Source organism: Saccostrea cucullata, unplaced genomic scaffold (genome assembly GCF_032062105.1).
Source record: "Saccostrea cucullata isolate Sc308-1 unplaced genomic scaffold, CSIRO_AGI_Scuc_v1 ctg482, whole genome shotgun sequence".
Lineage (NCBI taxonomy): Eukaryota > Metazoa > Mollusca > Bivalvia > Ostreida > Ostreidae > Saccostrea > Saccostrea cuccullata.
Genome location: NW_026932110.1, coordinates 389,068 through 410,851, shown reverse-complemented (window position 1 = coordinate 410,851; position 21,784 = coordinate 389,068). Strand labels below are relative to the sequence as shown.

The 21,784-nt window shown below is 36.3% G+C and overlaps 1 protein-coding gene across 2 annotated transcripts in view; it reads right to left on the bottom strand.

Moving 5' to 3' along the window:
• Positions 1-629: 629 nt before the first annotated feature.
• The window catches only part of LOC134234462 (kinase non-catalytic C-lobe domain-containing protein 1-like), a 36,474-nt gene continuing 15,319 nt past the window's right edge, over positions 630-21,784 (bottom strand). For both annotated transcript variants that reach the window (XM_062716517.1, XM_062716516.1), the window contains 20 exons: positions 17,414-17,469; positions 15,701-15,941; positions 14,628-15,415; positions 13,876-13,990; positions 13,038-13,174; positions 12,691-12,849; positions 12,511-12,594; positions 10,406-12,011; positions 9,062-9,209; positions 7,875-8,733; positions 7,551-7,683; positions 6,908-7,196; positions 6,526-6,636; positions 6,268-6,412; positions 5,971-6,114; positions 4,525-4,838; positions 4,086-4,239; positions 2,505-2,687; positions 1,999-2,156; positions 630-1,740 (listed from right to left, as the gene is read on the bottom strand). In XM_062716517.1, coding sequence (XP_062572501.1) covers positions 1,512-1,740; positions 1,999-2,156; positions 2,505-2,687; positions 4,086-4,239; positions 4,525-4,838; positions 5,971-6,114; positions 6,268-6,412; positions 6,526-6,636; positions 6,908-7,196; positions 7,551-7,683; positions 7,875-8,733; positions 9,062-9,209; positions 10,406-12,011; positions 12,511-12,594; positions 12,691-12,849; positions 13,038-13,174; positions 13,876-13,990; positions 14,628-15,415; positions 15,701-15,941; positions 17,414-17,469 — 6,053 coding nt within the window. In that variant the 3' untranslated portion in view covers positions 630-1,511. The remainder of the gene's footprint in view (positions 1,741-1,998; positions 2,157-2,504; positions 2,688-4,085; positions 4,240-4,524; positions 4,839-5,970; positions 6,115-6,267; positions 6,413-6,525; positions 6,637-6,907; positions 7,197-7,550; positions 7,684-7,874; positions 8,734-9,061; positions 9,210-10,405; positions 12,012-12,510; positions 12,595-12,690; positions 12,850-13,037; positions 13,175-13,875; positions 13,991-14,627; positions 15,416-15,700; positions 15,942-17,413; positions 17,470-21,784) is intronic.

Genomic DNA, 21,784 nt, shown 5'->3' with positions numbered 1-21,784 from the left:
ATACTACGTTGTATTGACCTGCACGTGACGTTCCAGGTCAATACAAGGATTTATTTCCTCTACATTGATCTAAAAATAGATTGGGAAATTCCAAATTGATACAAATTGTTTTGGAAAGCTATTTAAACGACTATGATTTTTTTTTCATGTGAAAAAACATAAGCGAATATATATTTTAGGGTGAGGGTGGTAAGAAGGGATGCAGGGACCCCTCCCACCTCCAACACTTTTACTGAACAACATGTTTTTTTACTCTTTGGCAGTCAGTTTTCCCTGATAATGCCCCTTCCTTTCAAAATTTATCCTATAAAAAGACTGACATTATATTATTTTTGTCATGGAAACTAAAATTGATAAAAAAAAAACAACATTTCAAATTGATAGGACTGGTAAGGTTTATTCACATTTTAATTCTGTTTCTCTCTTGTATTTGGCTATAGGACTTAATTAAATGCAAGTTAACAAGGAATGAGCTGTATCATTTTATCAGTGAATCATATAATAAAATAATTATTGCTGTTTTCGAAGTACAATATTCACCTCGCCCTTCGGGCTCGGTGAATATTGTACTCCTCAGATGGCTAAATCATTGTATTGACCTCAAAAAACAGCAATAATTGTATAATATTAATGGTATTCAGAATAATGTGCTTTATTTCAGCTGATGCAGATGGGCAGTTAGATAACTGAAATTGATTGAAATCCTTTAAACAAATAGAAGAAAATTAAATATTTTAAACACATTTCCTTTTGAAAACTGACATTTTCAGTAAACATTCACTAAATTCATTCTCCTATCTTAATTTCTATTATTGAGTCAAGACTTAGAATTAAAAAACAATTCTTTGATAATCTGATCTTGAAATTTTCTAAACTTGATGACCGTTTTTGGTTTTTCTTCCGCTTACATAAACAAAGTATTGCATTCAGTGAACTATTATATAATGACAAAGAAAAATAATTATTGCAAACAATCATATACATTATAACTTTGGCACAAATTTTATACTTTTGTATACATTCATAAATAAAAAAAAACAGGGCAAGATTTAACAGCAGTGGAAATCCAATCCTATCTATACCCTCTTAAGACAATTGTTAATTACATCAACTCATATAACGAAATCAAAAATAAAATATTTTAATATCACTACATGGCTTAAAGCAATATCAGAATACAGGATTGCAAGCTGTAATTGTATAACAAGAAGCTCTCCCTTCTATCAACTTATTCCGACCTCAGATTCATTGTATAGTGTATACCCTACACCCAGACAATTATTTCTCCCCAGGTACAAGATAATTTACATACAGTTGCAATAAAAATGTTAATGCCTATTTCCCTGTCTTTATAAGGGTTGGAAATGACAGGAAGTTTTCAGAGTTCCTCTCACAAACATTCATTTAACTCATCAATCAAAACATTGTGCTGGGCCTTTAAACCATTCTAAATGGGGCAGAGACTTCCTTTAACTCCTACAAAGATTTGACGTTCCCTTCTCCTTCCTCCTCTACTTGGACTGGAATTTCCCTTTCATTTTACGGAAGGCTGCACTAATTCCACCACTGCTGGGAATTTTGTGGTAGTTAGTGTCATGTTGTGAGGCGATACTTTGAATGTCTTGTGAACTGAATTCCCGAACCCTCTGCATCAAGGTGTCCTGCATCTCGTAATCTGGCTCAAACCCGTACACCTGGTCTTTAAAAATGCGAATCTGGTCAATGGTTTGGGTGATGGTTCTGAAAAAGTTGTTAATTTATGCTTATATAAACATTATTTATATGCAATTCAGCTGTTAATTAACCCGTCTTGTTTCTTTTTCTAAAGAATGTTATAAGACTATGTATACATCAATTTTCCTTCAAAATTTTTATTTTATTTTTATTTGATCATTATGTTATTCAAATACATGTATTCTGCCCTATGAAATAAATTCCAAAGCCAACCACAAAAGCTGAGTATCTTTTCACATTTATTGTTTTACATCAGACACTGACCTAATCTTGCTCCACTTGACCATGTCATTGGCCAGTTTAAAGCTTCCAATTTCTTGCTGCTGCACATGAAGGAGGAAGAGCAGAGCAGAGGGAATTGTGGGATACAGATGGCAGTCTGCATGCTTCATTAAGGACATGGCATCATTCTTCAAAAACATCTGTACAATACATTGAAAAAATAAGTCTGAGTTGTTGCCATTAGAGAAAGATATATTATACCATGAACGAAAAGAAATCCATAAAATATTACAATATATGGACTAAAATACAGTACTTTTGTAAAGTGTCATCTGTTCCACTAAGTTTCATACATATTATATAGTAAAACACAATTACAGCGAATTGATTTCCATTCAAATGTGTTCAATAAGAATTCAAAAGATATAACCATTTCAATTATAACACATCAAAATATTTGGTCTCAGACACTTTGCTTTGTGTTTTACTATACTGCCTTTCCCCACTAATTTTAGTTTCTGCCTGATTGCTAAGCTGTACCCTCTTACCCTGACTGATTTCAGTTCCTCCATCACGGCGTAGGATTTACTGGGGAGATTCTTCCAGGCCGGGAGCTGTTTGATGATGATGTTCTCCAGACCATCCGCGATCGCCAGACAGGAGGCGTAGTTCCTCATCTCCTTACACAGCTGGGCGGCATGAAGGAATCGGGTCAACACCGCCACCTGACTCTAGAAATGGAAATACAAACATAGGTAATCAGAGATTACAGAGCTCACCTCAACGAATGTTGTCTTTAAATAAGGCAAATTCACACAATTAACCAACAAAAAGTGTACATTCCAAAAATGAAAATATTTAAGCAATTTTGATCTGATACTTTGAAATAGACCTACATAAAAAATTTAAACTAGTTCTTCTTCATGAAAATGTAATCAAAATCCAGCATCTGAAGCAAATTTGAGAATTTTCATCTCTTGATGAAAACTTTAACCTGTTCACTCAACCAGAAATTGTAGGTCAGATTCAGCATCCGAAGCAAGCCCGGTAGTGTGCATCCTTAGATGTATCATCTATGCAAGTTTGGTCAACATAGGGCTTATAGTTACTTGGAAATGAAACCTGCACCAAAAACTTTAATCTGTTCACTCAACCGGAAAATGTAGGTCAGATTCAGCATTTGAAGCAAGCCCGGTAGTATGCATCCTTAGATGTATCATCCATGCAAGTTTGGTCAACATACGGCTAATAGTTACTTGGAAATGAAACATGCACCAATAACTTTAACCTGTTCACTCAACCGGAAAATGTAGGTCAGATTCAGCATCCGAAGCAAGCCCGGTAGTATGCATCATTAGATGTATCATCCATGCAAGTTTGGTCAACATAGTGATTATAGTTACTTGGAAATGAAACCTACACTAAAAAAATATGTACAAAAACTTAAACCTGTTCAATCAACCGGAAAATGTAGGTCAGATTCAGCATCCGAAGCAAGCCCAGTAGTATCCATCCTTAGATGTATCATCCATGCAAGTTTGGTCTACATAGGGATTATAGTTACTTGGAAATGAAACCTACACCAAAAACTGCACCAAAATTGTTAACCTGCTCCAAAAACATTAACCTGGTCATTCCTTTGCTGAAATTGCAGCATCTGGAAACTTTGACTGATACAATGAAACACACTAGAACCATCTTCCATGCATGTCTAATCAATATAGGACATAGAAGTACTTAAAAAGAAAACTGCTCCAAAAAACTTAACCTTAACCTGGGACGCCGACGCCGACGTGGACGCCGACACCGACGCCGAGGGTATTACATAAGCTACCCCAACTTCGTTGAGGTGAGCTAAAAATCACAGTATAACCATGTCCTAGCCTCTTAGGTTCAGTTTCAATACAATTCTCTGCCCATTGTTATGATTTCACAACCTTCTTTGGCTCCCACGAAAAATAATTTCTTGAAAAATTTAATAAATTGCTTTGGACCTTCTTTCAAACAAAAAAAATTTCAACATGCAAAATGTCACCAAAGAATTCAAATAAGACAGAGAATTTTTTTGGTACATTGCATGAAAATAAGCTTTACAGCGAGAACCTGTGTACTACAGTATTCTGATTTACCTTTGATGAGCTACAGCTGACGATTTCGGCGGCCACCCAGTGTGAGAGGTCTCTGGAATGGTCAATCATCCTCTGTATGGCAGGGTCCTCACAAATATCTGACTCAAACAAACTGCTCCCTCCCGGCAAAGACTGATCCTCCACGTTATTCAACCTGAAGATTACAATCAAAAAATGCTTACAATTTCAATGCTTTACAAAATTTCTAGTAAAACTTCTTTTTGAGAAGCAAATCGTACAGCTTATAAAGTATAGCAAGTTAGTCATTATGCATGTTCTATAATGTGCCCATATGAAATTAAACAGTAATATTATTAGTTGAATAACTTAATTTAATTTAAATTTAAGCATTTTTATTTCAATATGTACACAAACTTTTAAACTCCAATTCACAATCTGGCTGAATACCATTGAAGCCTCATTATACACAATATCTAACCTGAGTATAGAAGGTGTGCGAGTCCCTGACATGGTGAGGGCCACACTGACCCCCAGGGCTTTAGAGTTGAGGTAATGGACAGGGTGGGTCATCTGGAAAATGCCCTGTTCTATCAGGGTCAGCTGCTCCGCGATACACTGGGAGGTGTAGTCGGCCAGCGTGAAGGCGTCCGTCCGGCGCGCCATCTTAGGGAAGTAGACCTCCTCCATGTGGTGACTGTTCCGCCGCTTCTCCAAACACACAGAGAACCCCGACTTCATACAGGCCGGGTCCTTACTGCTGCTCTTTGGTGCTATGGTCTTTAAAGAATCCCACTGGAATGAAAGTTGGATTAGGTTTTAATGATTAACATAGCCTAGTTAAAAATACAAATCTTAATACACTGTTAAAATTCTGGTCTGTATGCCTGTAGACAAATTGAACCAGAAGTCTCTGGCCAGACAGTAGCTCTCACAATAGATTTCATTGACGACCTGAGTATCAAAAGAGGTCTATAAAAAATACAGAGAGGATAGAATACTATAATCCTCCACCTTATTGAGATACTGTATCAATTAATGAAGAACAAGCCCTAACATAGCAGATCTAGCCAAGAGGAATCTTTTATGAAAATGTTTTTAACTTTAAAGATCACTGACTACTTGATTATAATATTTTTCCCTTTCCAATGAAATAAAAAAAAAAGATTCAAGTAAATTGATATGTACAAAAAATGATATTAAACGAATCAGATGACCTTTGAGTTCATTGATTAATTAGTTAGTGAGAAAGATAATTTCAATTATTTAGATTATTAGAAAATTACAGTTATTTCACATCTATAAATTATTAAAAATGAAAATTCATATTCATCACCATTCCAAAATATTAAAAGCTATATCGGAGTTTAAAACACTACTTATCATCATAATTCTTTCGCATAAATGGAAATTCAATTCAATTATCTTGACTGGTTTTGATTATAATTTTCTTTTTAAATGATAAAGACAAATTAGGATTATTAGGATTAAGTAAAAAAAATACTTAAAATATTCATGCACATTTTGTTTACATAAAATTGGGACTTGAAATAAAGGAAAAACTTGTAATTGACTATCTACAAAAGGATGACATGGCTTATATATTTGTGATGGAATGTTAAAAAAATGAATGACATGAAGGGAGGATTACCTCACGGATTTTCTCTGCCAGTGAAATCTATGAATGAAGCAATATTGTTTTACAATTACAAATTCATCATGAAAATCTAAGCTGCAGTAAAAATGATTTAAGCTTGCTTCAAATTTTCATAAAATCTATGCACTAAAATATCTAAAGTTTAAGACTTGTGCTTGTGTATGAAACAGCTAGATCATACAAATCACAATTGAAATCACTTCAAACTTCTATACTGTGAACAATACTCAACCAAACTCCAAAGTACAAATGTTTCAATATTAGACTGACCTTCTTTGTTGAGCCATTCTGTTTATACACGTGGACATTTTCTCCCACAGTAACGCTGGTCAGAAGGTCTCTACTGTTACCCTCTATACAAAGGGCAAGTAACTCCTGCAGCCTTTTGCCTTCCTCAGAAAAAGTAGCTAAGTTCTACAAAGAGAAAACCAAATTATGTTATTCAGTCTTTTTTCATCTCACTTCCAAAAGAAAAGATTGCTGACCAAATTTTCCAATTTCTCAAATAGATTTAAGGTTCCAAAATAGAACCCAGATAATAAATGGTTTTTATGATTAAGTCATCACCTGTTCCTCAATGAAGAATTGCAGTGAATTTATCAGCTCTTCATTGTCTTCAAAGTCTACAGGATAGAATCCCTCCACCCAGAAGTGCAGTAGATCCACCACTCTTCTCTGTATTCTTTGTAAGTTAGCTTCACGGGCCTTAGTTCTATAAAGAAAATTAAAAACACTGGTACTTAGCAGTATTGCAAGATCTAAAGATTTAAAACGTTATGATGACTGAGACCTGCTAACACTGGGATTCTTTTTTTATACACTTACCTGGCAATAGCTGAAAACCTGGTCGTCAGGAACTCCAGGAGAGATACTGGGGTGGCAAAGTAACGGAAACCAAAGAAAAACTGATGTACAAATCCAAAACTTAGAGCAGTTCTGCAAAAGATGACATTTTATTTAGCAGGAGCATGATTTATTTTCATGAGGCAAATGCCATACATAGAATATTCAAAATACTTTATGATACTATCCAATGAAAATAGCCGTTATTTACTCTTAAATTTAAGAAAACTCAATTTTGTTTATATTTAGACAATCATATAGCTTTTACAAAACTAATTCTCAGAAATCAAATAAGACATAGGATATACCTAAACAAAACTATGAATGTAGCGTAATGGTCCTCCAATATAACTGCATTACTTACGAAGCAAACAGATAAGACATGAGTCCCTCGGTGGTGCCGGCCTGCACCACCTGGATTTCACAGCCGGTCTGTGGCTCCCTGAGGGTCTGGAACTGAAGCAGTGGGTTATCACACTGGGGCTTTAACCTGAGTGGTGCGTCAGCGAGGGGGGTACTGAGGGAGTACAGGAAGGTGGAGTTGATGCTGTCCAGCTCCGTCTGTAACGTCTCGATGTGGTTCTTACACAGCTGTAGATAGCGGATCTTCTGACTCATCTCCTCCAGATCCTTAGACACTGTGGTCTTCTGGTCTGTAAGAGAAGACACAGGCTACATAAGTCTTCTGAAAAAATCACTTGTTTTTATAACAGAATTTTCCTTCTACCATGAAACAAATTATATAGATATCCCATATATCAGTGATTATAATTATAACTTATTTTCACATTTTTCCAAGCATGATACTGTTTGATTTTTTAAATTGGTTTGATTTTTTCCAGTTTCTTTTACATTCAATATTTCAGTTAATTATACTACCGGTAGTCTTATTTTCTCAATTTTTTACTGCTTCAAAATTAACCACAAAATTGCAGAGAAAATAAGCTTGCTACCAAACTGACATGACACAAAAGCCATTTATTAAAACTCATAGAAGTTCTCTATACCTTTGGCCCCTTTCTGACTGTCTGTCAATCTGTTGAAGAAAGCTTGTGTTTTTCTTTTTGTCCTTCTTTCCATCATAATCTGCTGATCTAGGTTTGCCAGCTGTATTTGCAGTCTTTCAGCATTTTCCTCATCCTGTTTTAAAATTACAAAGAACAATGTCTAAAAACTCTACATCTTTAAAAAATCATTAAAAGTAATTTGTAAACAAACTCCTGTTATAAAGAATATCTGCAGTAATTAAGAACCAATTTAATTCCACATACCCTGGTATCTAAAACCTTTCTTTATAATCAAAATATAACAAATTTAGAAACCATACTTACAATGTCTTGAAGAAACCTCTCCAAGTCTTTGGACATGTTGAGCTGCATCATGGCGTAATGAAACAGAATATGGTTCCGTCTGTACGGCGTCAGGGTCTCCTGCTTCTCCTCACTCAGAGATAACTGTGACATGTGTCGCGTCAGTTTGGCGGTGCCGCCGCGGACATCTGACATGCTGCTGCTGCGAGAGGACAAGCTACCTTGCTCTGCACCCCGATTTTTGCGGTAGTGTTTTGAAATGTCTGATTTCTGACTTTGAACATGAATCAAGTGTGGGCCGTCTTGATCGTTTTGGGACTTTCGTTTGGGGAGGGTTTCTGAGGAACGGTTGGGCTGTGTATGAGATCCAGAGTGACTGGCACCAGAGTTTGAATGAAAGGAATCGTGTGGAGAGAGTCCCCTCTGAGGTAAGGATAATCGGCGATTAACATTATGAGTATTTTGATCTTCAGCGCTGACTGGTTGAGCATTTCCGTGAACACTTCCATCAACAATATTGTCACTGTCTGGAGCCACTGTGAAGGTAGCATTGCAGGCAAGATTGTGCATGGAAGAACTCTTGGCTTTCTCAAAATGTTTTTTGCGATGTCTCCTTCTATTTCCAATGTTTTCATTGTCAGTAGAATCAGAAGTATCATAGTTTTCTTGCAATGCATTCACAGACTGTGGACGACTTCCTAGCCTATCACCAGTCCTGTTAAAAGCTTTATCACCCCTTTGATTTCTGTAAGCATGTTCCTGATTGGTCTCCGACATGCTGGAGGAGGAGCCATCTGGGTCATCACCCTGTCTGAAGCTTGAACCTTTCAATGACCTTGTATCATTTGACTGCATGACATTCCTGTTTGGCACATGTGATCTAAAACATTATACAAGATTACAATTAATTTAGTATGAGCTATCAGGAACGAAACAAGAGGCCTATGGGCCACATCGCTCAACTGAGCAATGTGGCTGGGAAAAATGCAGAAATCAGTTTACCTTTGGCTTTATTGTCCTTTACATTTGAACATGTATGAACATGCAGAAAAGCTCACTTGAGCCTTCAGCTCAGGTGAGCTAAGAATTAGAATTACAAATATGGCCAAAAAAAAAAAAAAAAAAAGAAAATGGCCAGTGCATTCAGAGATTTACATAAACTTTTTGAACCAAATCATTTAATTTTCTTTTTTTAATTAAAGTCTTACTGATTGAGAATTGCAGGTTTAATTCCATTCACGGCTTCAAACAAAGACACGAGTAAGTCCACTTTCCAGTACATGTCAGAGTACTTCTCTGTTATAGCACTGGAAAATGTCTCCCACTTCAGGCTCCCAAGGGACATGACATATTCAGCTGTATCAAGAAATATCACATTATTTATTAATTGTAAAAAACTATATATTTTTCATAGAATTTAAACATGATGAGGAAACATTGGAGGAAATGCCTTTACATAAAGATAAAATAAAAAATAAGGCTTCAGTATCAACTAGAACTGTCCAAACGGGACAAAATACCCCCCGCTGGGTTTTTCAGAAGTAAGTTTTTCCATAATAAAGATATGCATCAAACATGAATTATGAAATTTTTCTTCCAATGACCTTGAAGTTTCCCAAATGACCTTGGGTCAGGGTCACAACACATGCTTGGGTCATGGGCAATCTTTGTGTGAAATGACAACCTACCAAGTTTATCCATAAGAAAGATATCGACAGGACAAGAATTATGAAATTTTTCTTCCAGTGACCTTGAAGTTTCCCAAATGACCTTGGGTCAGGGTCACGACACATGCTTGGGTCATGGGCAATCTTTGTGTGAAATGACAACCTACCAAGTTTATCCATAAGAAAGATAGGGACTGGACACGAATTATGAATTTTTCTTCCAGTGACCTTGAACTTCCCAAAATGACCTTAGGTCAAGGTCATGACACACCCTTGGGTCATAGGCAATCTTTGTGTTAAATGACAACCTACCAAGTTTATTTATAAGAAAGATATGGACCGGACACGAATTATGAAATTTTTCTTCCAGTGACCTTGAACTTCCCCAAATGACCTTGGGTCAAGGTCATGACACACCCTTGGGTCATGGGCAATCTTTGTGTGAAATGAGAACCTACCAAGTTAATTCATAAGAAAGATATGGACCGCACACGAATTATGAAATTTTTCTTCCAGTGACCTTGAAGTTCCCCAAATGACCTTGGGTCAACCCTTGGGTCATAGGCAATCTTTGTGTGAAATGAGAACCTACCAAGTTTATTTATAAGAAAGATATGGACCGGACACAAATTATGAAATTTTTCTTCCAGTGACCTTGAAGTTCCCAAAATGACCTTGGGTCAAGGTCATGACACACCCTTAGGTCATGGGCAATCTTTGTGTGGTGTATTAGATTCTAATGTCCCTCTGTAAGAAAGATATGGACCGGACACGATTGCACAGACAGACGGACAGATGGACACGGTGATTCCTATATACCCCCCAAACTTTGTTTGCAGGGGGTATAATTATTTAATTTCTACTATCAAAATCAAATATACAAACCCATGTTAATATCTTCTACTCCATTTTCCATATACCCATCAAATGCAAACTCCTCCCTCAGGAGGTGAACAAGGCGCCCCATCTTCTGCTGCTGTGTTAGACTCGTGTTGCTGTTGAGCAGACGATCCATCAGGCTGCCTGGATCAGGCGGCTTGTACACACCGTTCACTCCACTGACACCACTGTCCTTGGAGGGGGAGGGGGAAGATGTGTTGGACCTGATTCTCTGAGACTGAGGGTGTAAGTGATAGTCACCTGAGGACAGATTGAGGGGCACACTGTGTTTTCTGGGAAGAGAGTTATACTGGTCAGAGGGCTGGCCACTCTCCCCATTAAATGCCCTAGTCTGACTAGAATGTTTATCTGACGCTTGGTTGGAAGACCATTGTTTTGAATCGTAATCTTTTGAACCTAGAGGACTAGAGAGGTTTGATGTGTTTTGTTGCTGGAGGTTCTTTGACCTGATGTTTGCTGTCTTCTGCACTAAATCTTTGGCCGTTCGTCCATGTCTGCCCTGCTTCTGTTTTGGCACATCTCTTGACGATTCTCCACTTAGATGTCTGGGTCTTGGTTTGGGACTTCTTCCAGGGTCACTCATGCGAGTTACATCCTCCATATTGTTGAACTCATCTGAGTTGGCTTGACTCCCTGGAGCTGAGTTAACAGTTACCATGCCAACTGGAACCATCTGGAACAAACCGGTTCTTGGATCCTGCTGAAGCTGGACTTGCATGGGATAACCTGGCATCATGGACCCCCCAAACTGACCCATGGAGGGCAGAGTCATGGTCTGTCCCATCAACTGCTGCTGGTACTGAGGAGGAAAATTTGACATCTGTTGATTTAAATGCATGTTAAACATTTGATTCATGTTAGGAGCTGCTGCTGTTGACATGGGGCCTTGTCCGCCTAACTGTTGGGGAACATCCTTTCCTTGCCCAGCATTTGATTGTTGTGAGCCCTGTAAGTTTTTTGCCAGGTGTTGAGCAATGGCTGCAGCCAGTGACTGTGTATCAGGCACACTGCCTTGTTTCTGGAGCTCTGACAGAAGATTGTCCAGGGAGCCTGCATTGCTAGCCTTCATCTGAACATTCTCCTCTGACTCCTTCCTCTCACTGGAAGACTTGGCAGCTGTCGTCTGCTGCTCCTTTTGATTCTCCTCTCCTTCAGCGTCTTTCACTGGCTGCCTGTGCTTCATCAGGTTCTTCTTCAGCTCCTTTAACTTTCTCACCACCTCCTTGTCGTTATCATTGCTCTGCTCCTTAGCTACATCTGCTTTCTTCTCTTCCTCAGGAGGAGGAGGAGGGGATGAACTGGTTTTATGGAGAATGATTGGCTTAAAATGAGTCGCCGTGGAAGTAAAGGCTGAAGGCATCTGTCCTTTGCCCTCAGTCTTGGGTTTCACTGCCACTGGAGCAAACATGGAGGATGAGGACCCTATCTGAGGTTTTGTGATTGGTCCTTTAATCGGACGGAAGGCGGATATCATGGGACTCGGGGGCTTAGGGGGAGGTTTAGGTTTAGATTTTGGTGTCTCTGCTGGTTTTACAGGCACTGACTCCTCTGCTACATCTGGCTCTTTTTCTTCATTATTGGTTCCATTCATCTGAAAATAGAGGACAGCATGAATACTTCTGCACTGAATTACATTTTTATTAGAAATTTCATTAGAAAATTCTATTAGCTGACAAATGGAAGTAAATTTAGACTTTAATTTAGATGTGCATATTGTCATTCACTGTGCATTTCATCATGATAAGTGAATTGCTGCAGTTCACAATATCTCAAAAAAAAAAAATAGTGCAATGTTTGAGTTCACTTTGTGATAGATCTTTAGACTTTTTTGTACAGGCTGTTAAATAAACAAAACGTTTAGTTTTGTGATCCAGATCAAAGTGACAATAAATAGGTCTCATATAATCCTAAACTGTGGGCAGTCAGTGACACAAGAACCGCTCAGCTCACCTGGTCAACTAGACGATTAATATACATATACCACATGATCATACTCATCTAAAACAGCAAAAGCATGGAGTATAGCAATCATCATAAACATTACAGTATCTGTGTACATGTCAAAACTGTCCATAATTGTTTACACTTACCATTTTTGTAAAAGACTCTGTGAAGAGGTTTTTGCAGACAATATTTGAGGTGGAACTGTTGACTCCTTCAAAGTTATCACATCTCTAAAATTGTAAGACAAAACATTCGCATTAGACAACTTTTACTGTATTTCACTCATTAGTAGATAAATTCAGTCATTTTCTCAGTTCTCCCCTGACCTGTTGAGCAGCCTCTAGTGAGGGTCGTTTGGCTGGGTCTGACTTTGTCAAGTCCTCCAGCAGGGACTGGAACTCTTCTGACACAGCCATGGCTGATATAGGCGAGTATTTATTACCACCCGCACACCGAAGAGTTACTCCAAGACCATACAGGCATGTCTATAAGGAATAGTAAAGTTAAAATGAAAATTAGTGTAAATTTACAAACATTTCTTAAATATAATTTTTTATAGAACATTTTTCAATGAGGTTAAATTTGTTTTGGAACATTTTCCTTCATTTTGAAGTTTTTCAATGTTTTATTTTTATAACAAAATAAGTCAAGCCTATACAGATGCCCCTGTTACCTTGTCTGACAGATTCCCTCTTTGCTGTAACTCTGGCGCCATAAAGATCACCTCCAATGGCTTGTCTTCAGGGATGGCTTTAAATGATAAGTTACCATTTTCTCTCAAAACCAGTGTGTCTGGTGAAATGTAGGCAGCTAAAAGACAGAGGAAAGTTATTGGAATATTTTAAGGTTTTCGTATCATGAAAAAAAGTTGAACTTTGTTATCTCTGATACTATGACTTTGAGACCTCCAATACCATGGATCTGCTGAAGTTAGAACTCTCAGAAATCCCAACCACAGCCTTGATGTATTTTTACAGTGATATCATAAAACACCAATACAACAATTTTTTTTTCTAAATCTCATCAGGTTTGATAAGACAAGGTTTGCTTTGACTGTAAAAAGTAAAACTGAAGCCAAATATTCAAAGACTATATATGCTCTGACATCAGTATCTGACATTCTCCTAAGTGTACGGTTGCATGATCGGAGATGTAACAGGCATAGGTAAAAGAATTTTTTAAGCTGCTCCCCCTCGCCCCCCTCCCCCCGACTTACGTAGATGTTTCTTTTTCCTCTGCAGTGCTATGCCCCCCTCCCCCCTAACTTACGTAGATGTTTCTTTTTCCTCTGCAGAGCTATGTTCCCCCCCCCCCCCAACTTACGTAGATGTTTCTTTTTCCTCTGCAGTGCTATGCCCCCCTTCCCCCAGCCCCCCTAACTTACGTAGATGTTTCTTTTTCCCATGCAGTGCTATGCCCCCCCCCTCCCCCCCCCCCGGCCCATAACTTACGTAGATGTTTCTTTTTCCTCTGCAGTGCTATGGTCCCCCCTCCCGGTCCCCCTGACTTACGTAGATGTTTCTTCTTCCTCTGCAGTGCTATGGTCCCCTCTCTACATAGTGCCCACAGTTCCTCCTCTGTCAGCCCCCTATTGAGGGAGTCCAGGACCTCATTTACTGTCAGACCCTGTCAAATTAGAAAATCAAATCAGATGTATAAAGAATTCAAAGCTTTCTTTAATCCAATAAAGGGAAGATTTCATTGATTTTCTTTCTATACAATGCAAAATTTAAAAAAATAAGATTTTTAAAAATTATCCACAAAGACGTGCTATGGACTACATAGCAATCTATTTTTCAATACAATGAACCAAAATAAAATTATAATGTTAATGTAGTGCATTATGAACAATACTACATTTACAAGAAAATTTTTTAAAATAGTATTTGATGTCTCCTTGAGCATGCAAATTCTTTGCAAATTACTTGGCCATGAGTACCATACATAATACTGAGAGGTCATTTACCAGTAATTAACAAGGATATAGGGTTACTCAAGTCCTAACAATATAGTGTGAAGTTTTATGTAATTGGCAAATATTATTTCAGCCACATTAAAACACAAAGCAATACATATCATAAGTGTGTATTACCAATGCCCATCAAAGGCTGAATAGCTTAAGACTTTCACAAACAAGCTTACGTTGGGTAAACTTTATTTTCATGTGATAACACTTGTGCAAATGGCCATGAAACCATTTAAAAGGCCTTAATTACTTTTGCAAAGCAATAATATGAAAATAGAAAATGTCGCCCTATTGTACCTGTTTTTTCTTGGAGCGTTTTGGCCTTGTTTCAGAACCACTGATTCCAGAGGACTCGGTCCGTTTCATCGAGGTCGAACTTATCAAGTCCTTTGAACTTTCACTTTGAGGCTCTAACACCTTGGGGGAGAACATCTCCACTGGGTCAGGTTTGGAAGTGTTCGTACTGAAATGTCCACCACTGTTGTCCATACCATTTGGCTTTTCACATAGAATAGATTCTTCATCAACAATCATTCCTGAGTCATTATTAGATATAGTCACCTGTTCCTTTAAGCTCGGTTTCCTTGGTAACGGAGGTTTGGGTTTTTCGGGTGAAACCCGATTTTTTATTTCTGCTGTCACCGTCACTTTCATTTCACTCTCACTTGTCTTAGAATCACTTGAAATCTCACTAGATTCACTCACATTCAAGTTTATATCCTTTGGAATTTTTTCACTGGAATTATTGGGAATTAAGTTAGAACTATAATTAAGTCCTTGTTTGCTGGGACCCCTGGTGTTAGATTTCCTCTCCCTGTTCCCTGTGGGGAGGGGCATCCCTGTTAACATCCCCCGCATCGGCATTTCCTCACTCTCAGTAAAGTCAGAATTCTCTACTTCCTCCTCCTGGCTATGGGGGGATCCTATTTCTCTCTGTCTCTGGGGAGGGGATTCAGAGGGGGTAGAGTGTTGTTGAGGTCTGTTAAGTGGTTCTGAGACTACACCGGGTACTATGGAAGACTGAGAAGATAAGTAGTTGGCAAGTCCCTCTGTTACATCTGTATAACTAGTTATTGATGATACATCTGTTACAAAGAAAAATTTGAAAATCTTTAAAATTATGTCACAACAATTTGTAAGCTTATAATGAGCAAGGCCAACAGTTTAGTTAAAACTATACGATTTAGTGTAAGCTATTGAAAATGGATAATATCAAATGATCAGTTCAAAAAAATTCTTTTTGTTTAATTAATGAAAAATAATCTTAAAGATGACAAAACTCAGGTTTTAGTGATGAAGTTTTAAAACAGATAGATTTTAATATTTCACTTTAAATATATTTTTCAGTCATATAAAGACAGGTTATTTACCAGGAGCTGGGGTGAATGGTGCGGCGAATCCTCCTATTCCACAACATATCTCCTGCGATGATTTCCCACAGAGCTCCTCCTCACACTGAGTTATAATGGACTCGAGGTCTGGACGCGTGTCCAGGTGCTCAGAGGTCATACACCCAAACAGTTCCCGAAGCTCCGAACAAATCTGCTGGCCAGGTTCTCCATTGTACTCCGCAGCATAAAGCAGGGTCATCCCAAGGGAAAACAGGTGGGACTAAAAATAGACATAAAGCAGGGTCATCCCATGGGAAAACAAGTGGGACTAAAAATAGACATAAAGTAGGGTCATCCCATGGGAAAACAAGTGGGACTAAAAATAGATATAAAGTAGGGTCATCCCATGGGAAAACAAGTGGGACTAAAAATAGACATAAAGTAGGGTCATCCAATGGGGAAACAAGTGGAACTAAAAATAAATAAAAAATATAAATTACTTTGTCAATGGACAAGGCAGTACACAATATGAAAATTAAGATACCAATTCTTTTTTAACAAAATTAGCATTTTCTGATAAAGCAGAATTTCTTTTCACTATAAAATCCTACCAAATCCACATGGCATACTAAATGTCTTTTCAATTCCTCATAGTAATATTCCGTACTAAGAATACATCACACACATGCAGAAAATCTGTATTTCTGTACATACAATATTACCTACCCAAAATGGTCCTTTATCTAATTTCACAGAATTTGACTATAAATCAATATTTAAAATCCATGGAATTTATAAGAGATCATCAGAATTCATTACAATCTCTGTCCTTCATAGAGAAATGTCTGTCTTCTAATAATCACCGATTCAATCCCTCGCTGTTCAAACAATTTACTTTGAATTGAACTTCAAATTGTTTCCTCTCGGATATTTGTACAGTTAATAAAAGGCTACCAAAATATTTTTTCTGTGACAAATTTGGACACACATAGGCATGTACTGATAATATTGCAATGGTTGGAACTTCAACTAAGATCCCCATTTATAATTTAAAAGTTTTGCAAACAATGGAGTGTCTTTGAAGTTCTAGTAATATTTATAATCTTTGAAACAATCGAAGAATTTTAAAATTCCTTTTTTGTGACTTATAATAATCACAAAGCCAAACCAAATTTATTCTTGTAAAAGTGATTATCAATAAACAAAATTTCAACTTAATGCACCGATAAGTGTACCAAAGTCTAATGTATTCAAGACATATGAATATAAATATCATATTTTCACTATTTTTTTGTTACATTTATAAATTTGACTGATCTGTTTTAAGAAAAAATTCAGATAAAAGTTACCAGTGCACAAGTTTGAAAATACTTTGTATTTATTTCTTTTGAACACTTTACCATGATCAACGTGTTAGAAATGTATTGTTACTGATTTTGGACTTGATGCATATCGTTTTATTATCAAGTGTAAAAGACAATACAGAACTGCTACATTTTGTTTTTAATTGTTCCCATGAAATCTTTATGTCTAATGCAATAAACCTTTCAAAAATTATCACTTTAATCAGTGTTAATCCCAATTACAAAATAAAAAAATACCCAGCCTTAACACATCTTTGCCTCTATAGCATAATTTTTGGAAACATCGATCAACTTCTCTGCTGTGTATAAACCTTGAAGTTCATAAAATACAACTTACCGACTGAATATCTAAAACACAACAGTATAATAGTCCAGCTGGTAGAATTACCTTGATAGAATTGCCCACATTGTCGTACTCCGGAGGTATATATAGAGATTCGGGATCTGTAATCACAAAAAACAATCTATAAACATACATGTATCAATATTGTGTGGTATAAATTAAATTAATACCCTTGAACTGTTGTATAGATCAGTGTCATGTATAGCCCCCCTACTCCAATGTCCTCAAACATACTACAGAATGGTTAACGGGGTCCTTAAGACGTGCAAATAAAAAAATGACCCATGTAAAAACTTGTAATAATAATATTTCTATCTTTCATATAATGCTTTTGAGGACACTTAAAACAATTCTTGTTGAAGTGGACATATTGGCAGTCGGTTATGGCAATTAAGCTTACAGAATAAGAGACATAATCCTATTTATGGTATTTTGGCATGAGGTTGCATTGTTCAAATGTCTAACCATATTTCTCTTTTCTTTTTTCCCTTTTGCAGCAACACCAATTGACAGTTACATTTTCCAACATCACCAATAAAAACAAAAGATATACACAGAACCCATTCTGAAATTAATTTAAAAGGACTGTACCAAATCACCTTTAAAAGATACTAATTTTTTTGAAAAATTTGGCCTGGAAGTTCAAAAGATGTGAACAACCTATATATGGGTGACCTTCAAAGCTACAAATACCAGGCTTGGGAGATATAATTTGCATATGATCAATAAAGGATTCATTTTTTTAAAGAAAATTGTAACACTAGACATCCTCTATCAAAATAAAGACGTACCATTTATAAATATTTAATGCAATCTTTCAATGACTTAAGGACATAGATGACAAACCATCTCATTTTCACACTTATTTTAAAAGTTTCAATACCAAAGTCCTTTCAAAGTATATTTTGATTCAAAGGCAAAAAGAGATACCTCAGTATTCTTGGAACTTTATGAAAATTTAGTGTAAATTCAGCTCCTTATAATCATAAGCACTGCTTGCAGATCAGGTAAAGAACCCAGTCCCAGTTGAAAATTATATCTTTGAAAATTTTCTTTTTTCTCCCCAATTAGGGTAAACATTTCCCAATTTTTTCTGTGATTTTTTTGGAAAAAGAATCTTGAACTCAAGATTTTAATGGTTCATTAAAGACATGGAACAGAGGATCAACCTACAATCGTACTGTCCTTATTCTACAATAAACATAGCACAAATCATCAAAATTTCGAAATTGGACATTTTTTCAATTAAAAAATCCAAAGTGAAGAGTATATACTTGTTACAGTATGAAATAGAATCAAAAATAAGTCCTGCTAATCATTTATTTACTCTTTTCCCATGCAGTCATCTTCAAGTTTACTGCTAACATAAACATAAAATTGTATAATTTTGTAAACACAAATCAAATACATTGATCTTTGAAGTTTCACATAATTTGTTTAAAAAGAAAAAAACCGTAAGTGTCAATAAATTCCAAAAATAATTACCTTTTTCTAAGTAAGCGAGTCTTAAGCTAAAGTCACCAACAGATCCTTGTCAGACTTTTACTGTAAACTTTTTTTAAGTACGACATTAGCCACGGGTAGTCAGCTCTAGTACAAAAACATATATCATACGGTGGGTATTATCTATAGAACACAATCAGCTTATGGGGATATATCAATATTGCTCTATCTTCACACCGCTGCCTACGAACAAAGACCAGCGACCATTTCACCTCATTTTCCAATGCATACTTTTATTATTATGGAAAAAAGTTCTATTGTTTTCATTCTGCATGGATGTTTGCCAGATCTATAGGAAAAAGCTATCTACATATGACTCCACTCTTTTCTTTGCAGAGGTAAAAAGAGTTCAACGTAACTACCCCAACAATAGACAAACTTTAAACAAAACTGAAAGATGCTTTCAATTTTGATCTGAATAGAGCTACTTAAAGAAATCCTCTACGCTTTTTTATAATAGCATGAACTCTTTGTATTGTGTTGTACTTTCTGTATAGCAAAGGTACTGCGAAATTTATATCCTCAACAAATAGATCACTAAATGACAGATGCCGAATTCAAACACACCCCTTGAATGAATCATTTTATTAAGGAGCATGCATATAGAAAGTACTTAAGAGGGGAAAAAATGGAAAATTTACTGCTGGTTACAAGGTCACAAAGTGGGGACACAATGGAATGCCAAATCTTCCTGAACTCAGATCAATTTAAAAACTTATAAATAACACTTCAAGAATGATAACTCTAGCAAGACATCACAAACTCACAAATCCTGCTTTTTGACAAATGACTTGTGTCCAAAAAAAAGCAAACTACAATTTGGGTTTGAAAGTAGCCCTTAAACCAGACCTTAAATTATTGAATTCAGTAACTGCATTTTGACAATTGCATACCAGTAATACATGCATGTATGCATGGTTTCTCTTTGGAGTTTCTTACAGTCTAAGATCCACATTGCTTCTATCAAAAGCATTGACATCAGGTAAATTAAAGAGGAAAATATTTGTTTAGTCAATATCTTAAAGATGGTAAAATATTAACTAAACTGAAAAACACTAACATTTTTAAAGCCTAAGCTAGTTAAGTCCGTCCAGTATTCTAGACGTGTTTTAAGCCTTTGGACTCGTGACATATCTTCCACAGGTAATCAATACAATGCCCTAATTTCTGAAGATTAAAATCAACAATAAAATCATTTTACAGTCCTTTTGACATTCTTCATCAGATTTCACACACAATAAACAGTATCATTAATCTGAATAAAGAATTATTTAATAATTACTCATTGGCAAAAAGACTGAATTAGTCATACATGAATTAATTCCCAAAACAACATTTCATCCACACTCCTTTTTTTCTTCTGCTTATAGAAGATTGCGGGAAAAATTACCCATGTAAGCATTTAAATGAATTTTAAAATTGAAGAGCAAAAAATTTTGCATTAAAAAATTAAAAGAAGAGTAAATCAGAGATTTTTAAGTCATCAATTACTTTTGGCTCTTCAATGACCAAGAAATTATGTAGGTCATGTACAGCAACCATATATACTTGAAAAAGTTAGTCAGGTAGGACTTATAGCCAGAATGCAAAAAGTCTTAACCTGAATTTTGATCCAGAAAATAAATCACATGAACAAGTATCTAAAGCAAGTTATATTCAATATCATGATTCATCATTATATCTTATGGTTGTCTAGAAATGGACCTGCTTCGGAAAAAGTTCATATGGGATGTAGACACTGTGGAAGAAGCTGAGGGTATAAAATATTAGCATGTCTCCAAGAATTTATTATTTTTTTTTTATTTAATATATCTTTCAAGAATTTTTCACTAATATCGAGATGCCATGACTTGCTTGTGGAGGCCTTCAAGTTTAGACCTTTACATGTCCCTCAAGCCATTGAGCAGTGAGGGCCAGCACCTACTGTGGGATTCGAACCTGCAACGTAAGGATCAACTCCTTACTCTGCAACTTTACTGCAAAAGCTCTTACTACTTTGCCACGAGAGTGACCAGATTTATTTGTAAGAGGATGCAGGTTAAAAAAATGAAGCTTTGAAGCACAATTTTTAACTATAATTCTTAAAATTCAAAACCAATTATAAGAAAATTTTCCAATGAAAGTTGAAATATTTATGCATGGACATGATTTAAATTCTATAGAAGTTTTCAAGTCCTCATCTCCGCTAGCCAAGGGTTTTTGATATGCTAATCTCCTCATGAACCCTTGGCATATGGTGAAATCAAAAGATGGGATTGTTTTCATCACATGATCTTGAACTATCAGGTACGCACAGATTGCGTCATCAACAGAAATAAAGACATGTGTTTGAAAAAAAATTAAATCAAAGTTTTTTTCAAGAAGAATTAAGAGGCAATTATTTATTATCTATAGTACAAATCTGAAGCTTCAATATAGATTCTTAACCACATATTTAGAAGATATTGGATGACACCATAGCTATTCATAGAATGGCACGTTATCTTATGGATCGTTGTTTACTTGCGTTTTTCATTTCCGAGTTTAAAGAGTCAAGAAGTATCCCGAATGCAAATATCATCATTAATTACAAAAAAACAATTGCTTATTGGTCTACCTGGTGTACGAATCCCAATCAGAACTTAAGGAAACTAGAACTGTCCAAACGGGACAAAATACCCCCCGCTGGGTTTTTTCAGAAGTAAGTTTTTCCATAATAAAGATATGTATCACACATGAATTATGAAAATTTTCTTCCAGTGACCTTGAACTTCCCCAAATGACCTGGGTCAAGGTCATGACACACCCTTGGGTCATGGGCAATCTTTGTGTGAAATGAGAACCTACCAAGTTTATCCATAAAAAAGATATGGACCAGAAAGAATTATGAACTTTTTCTTCCAGTGACCTTGAACTTTCCCAAATGACCTTGGG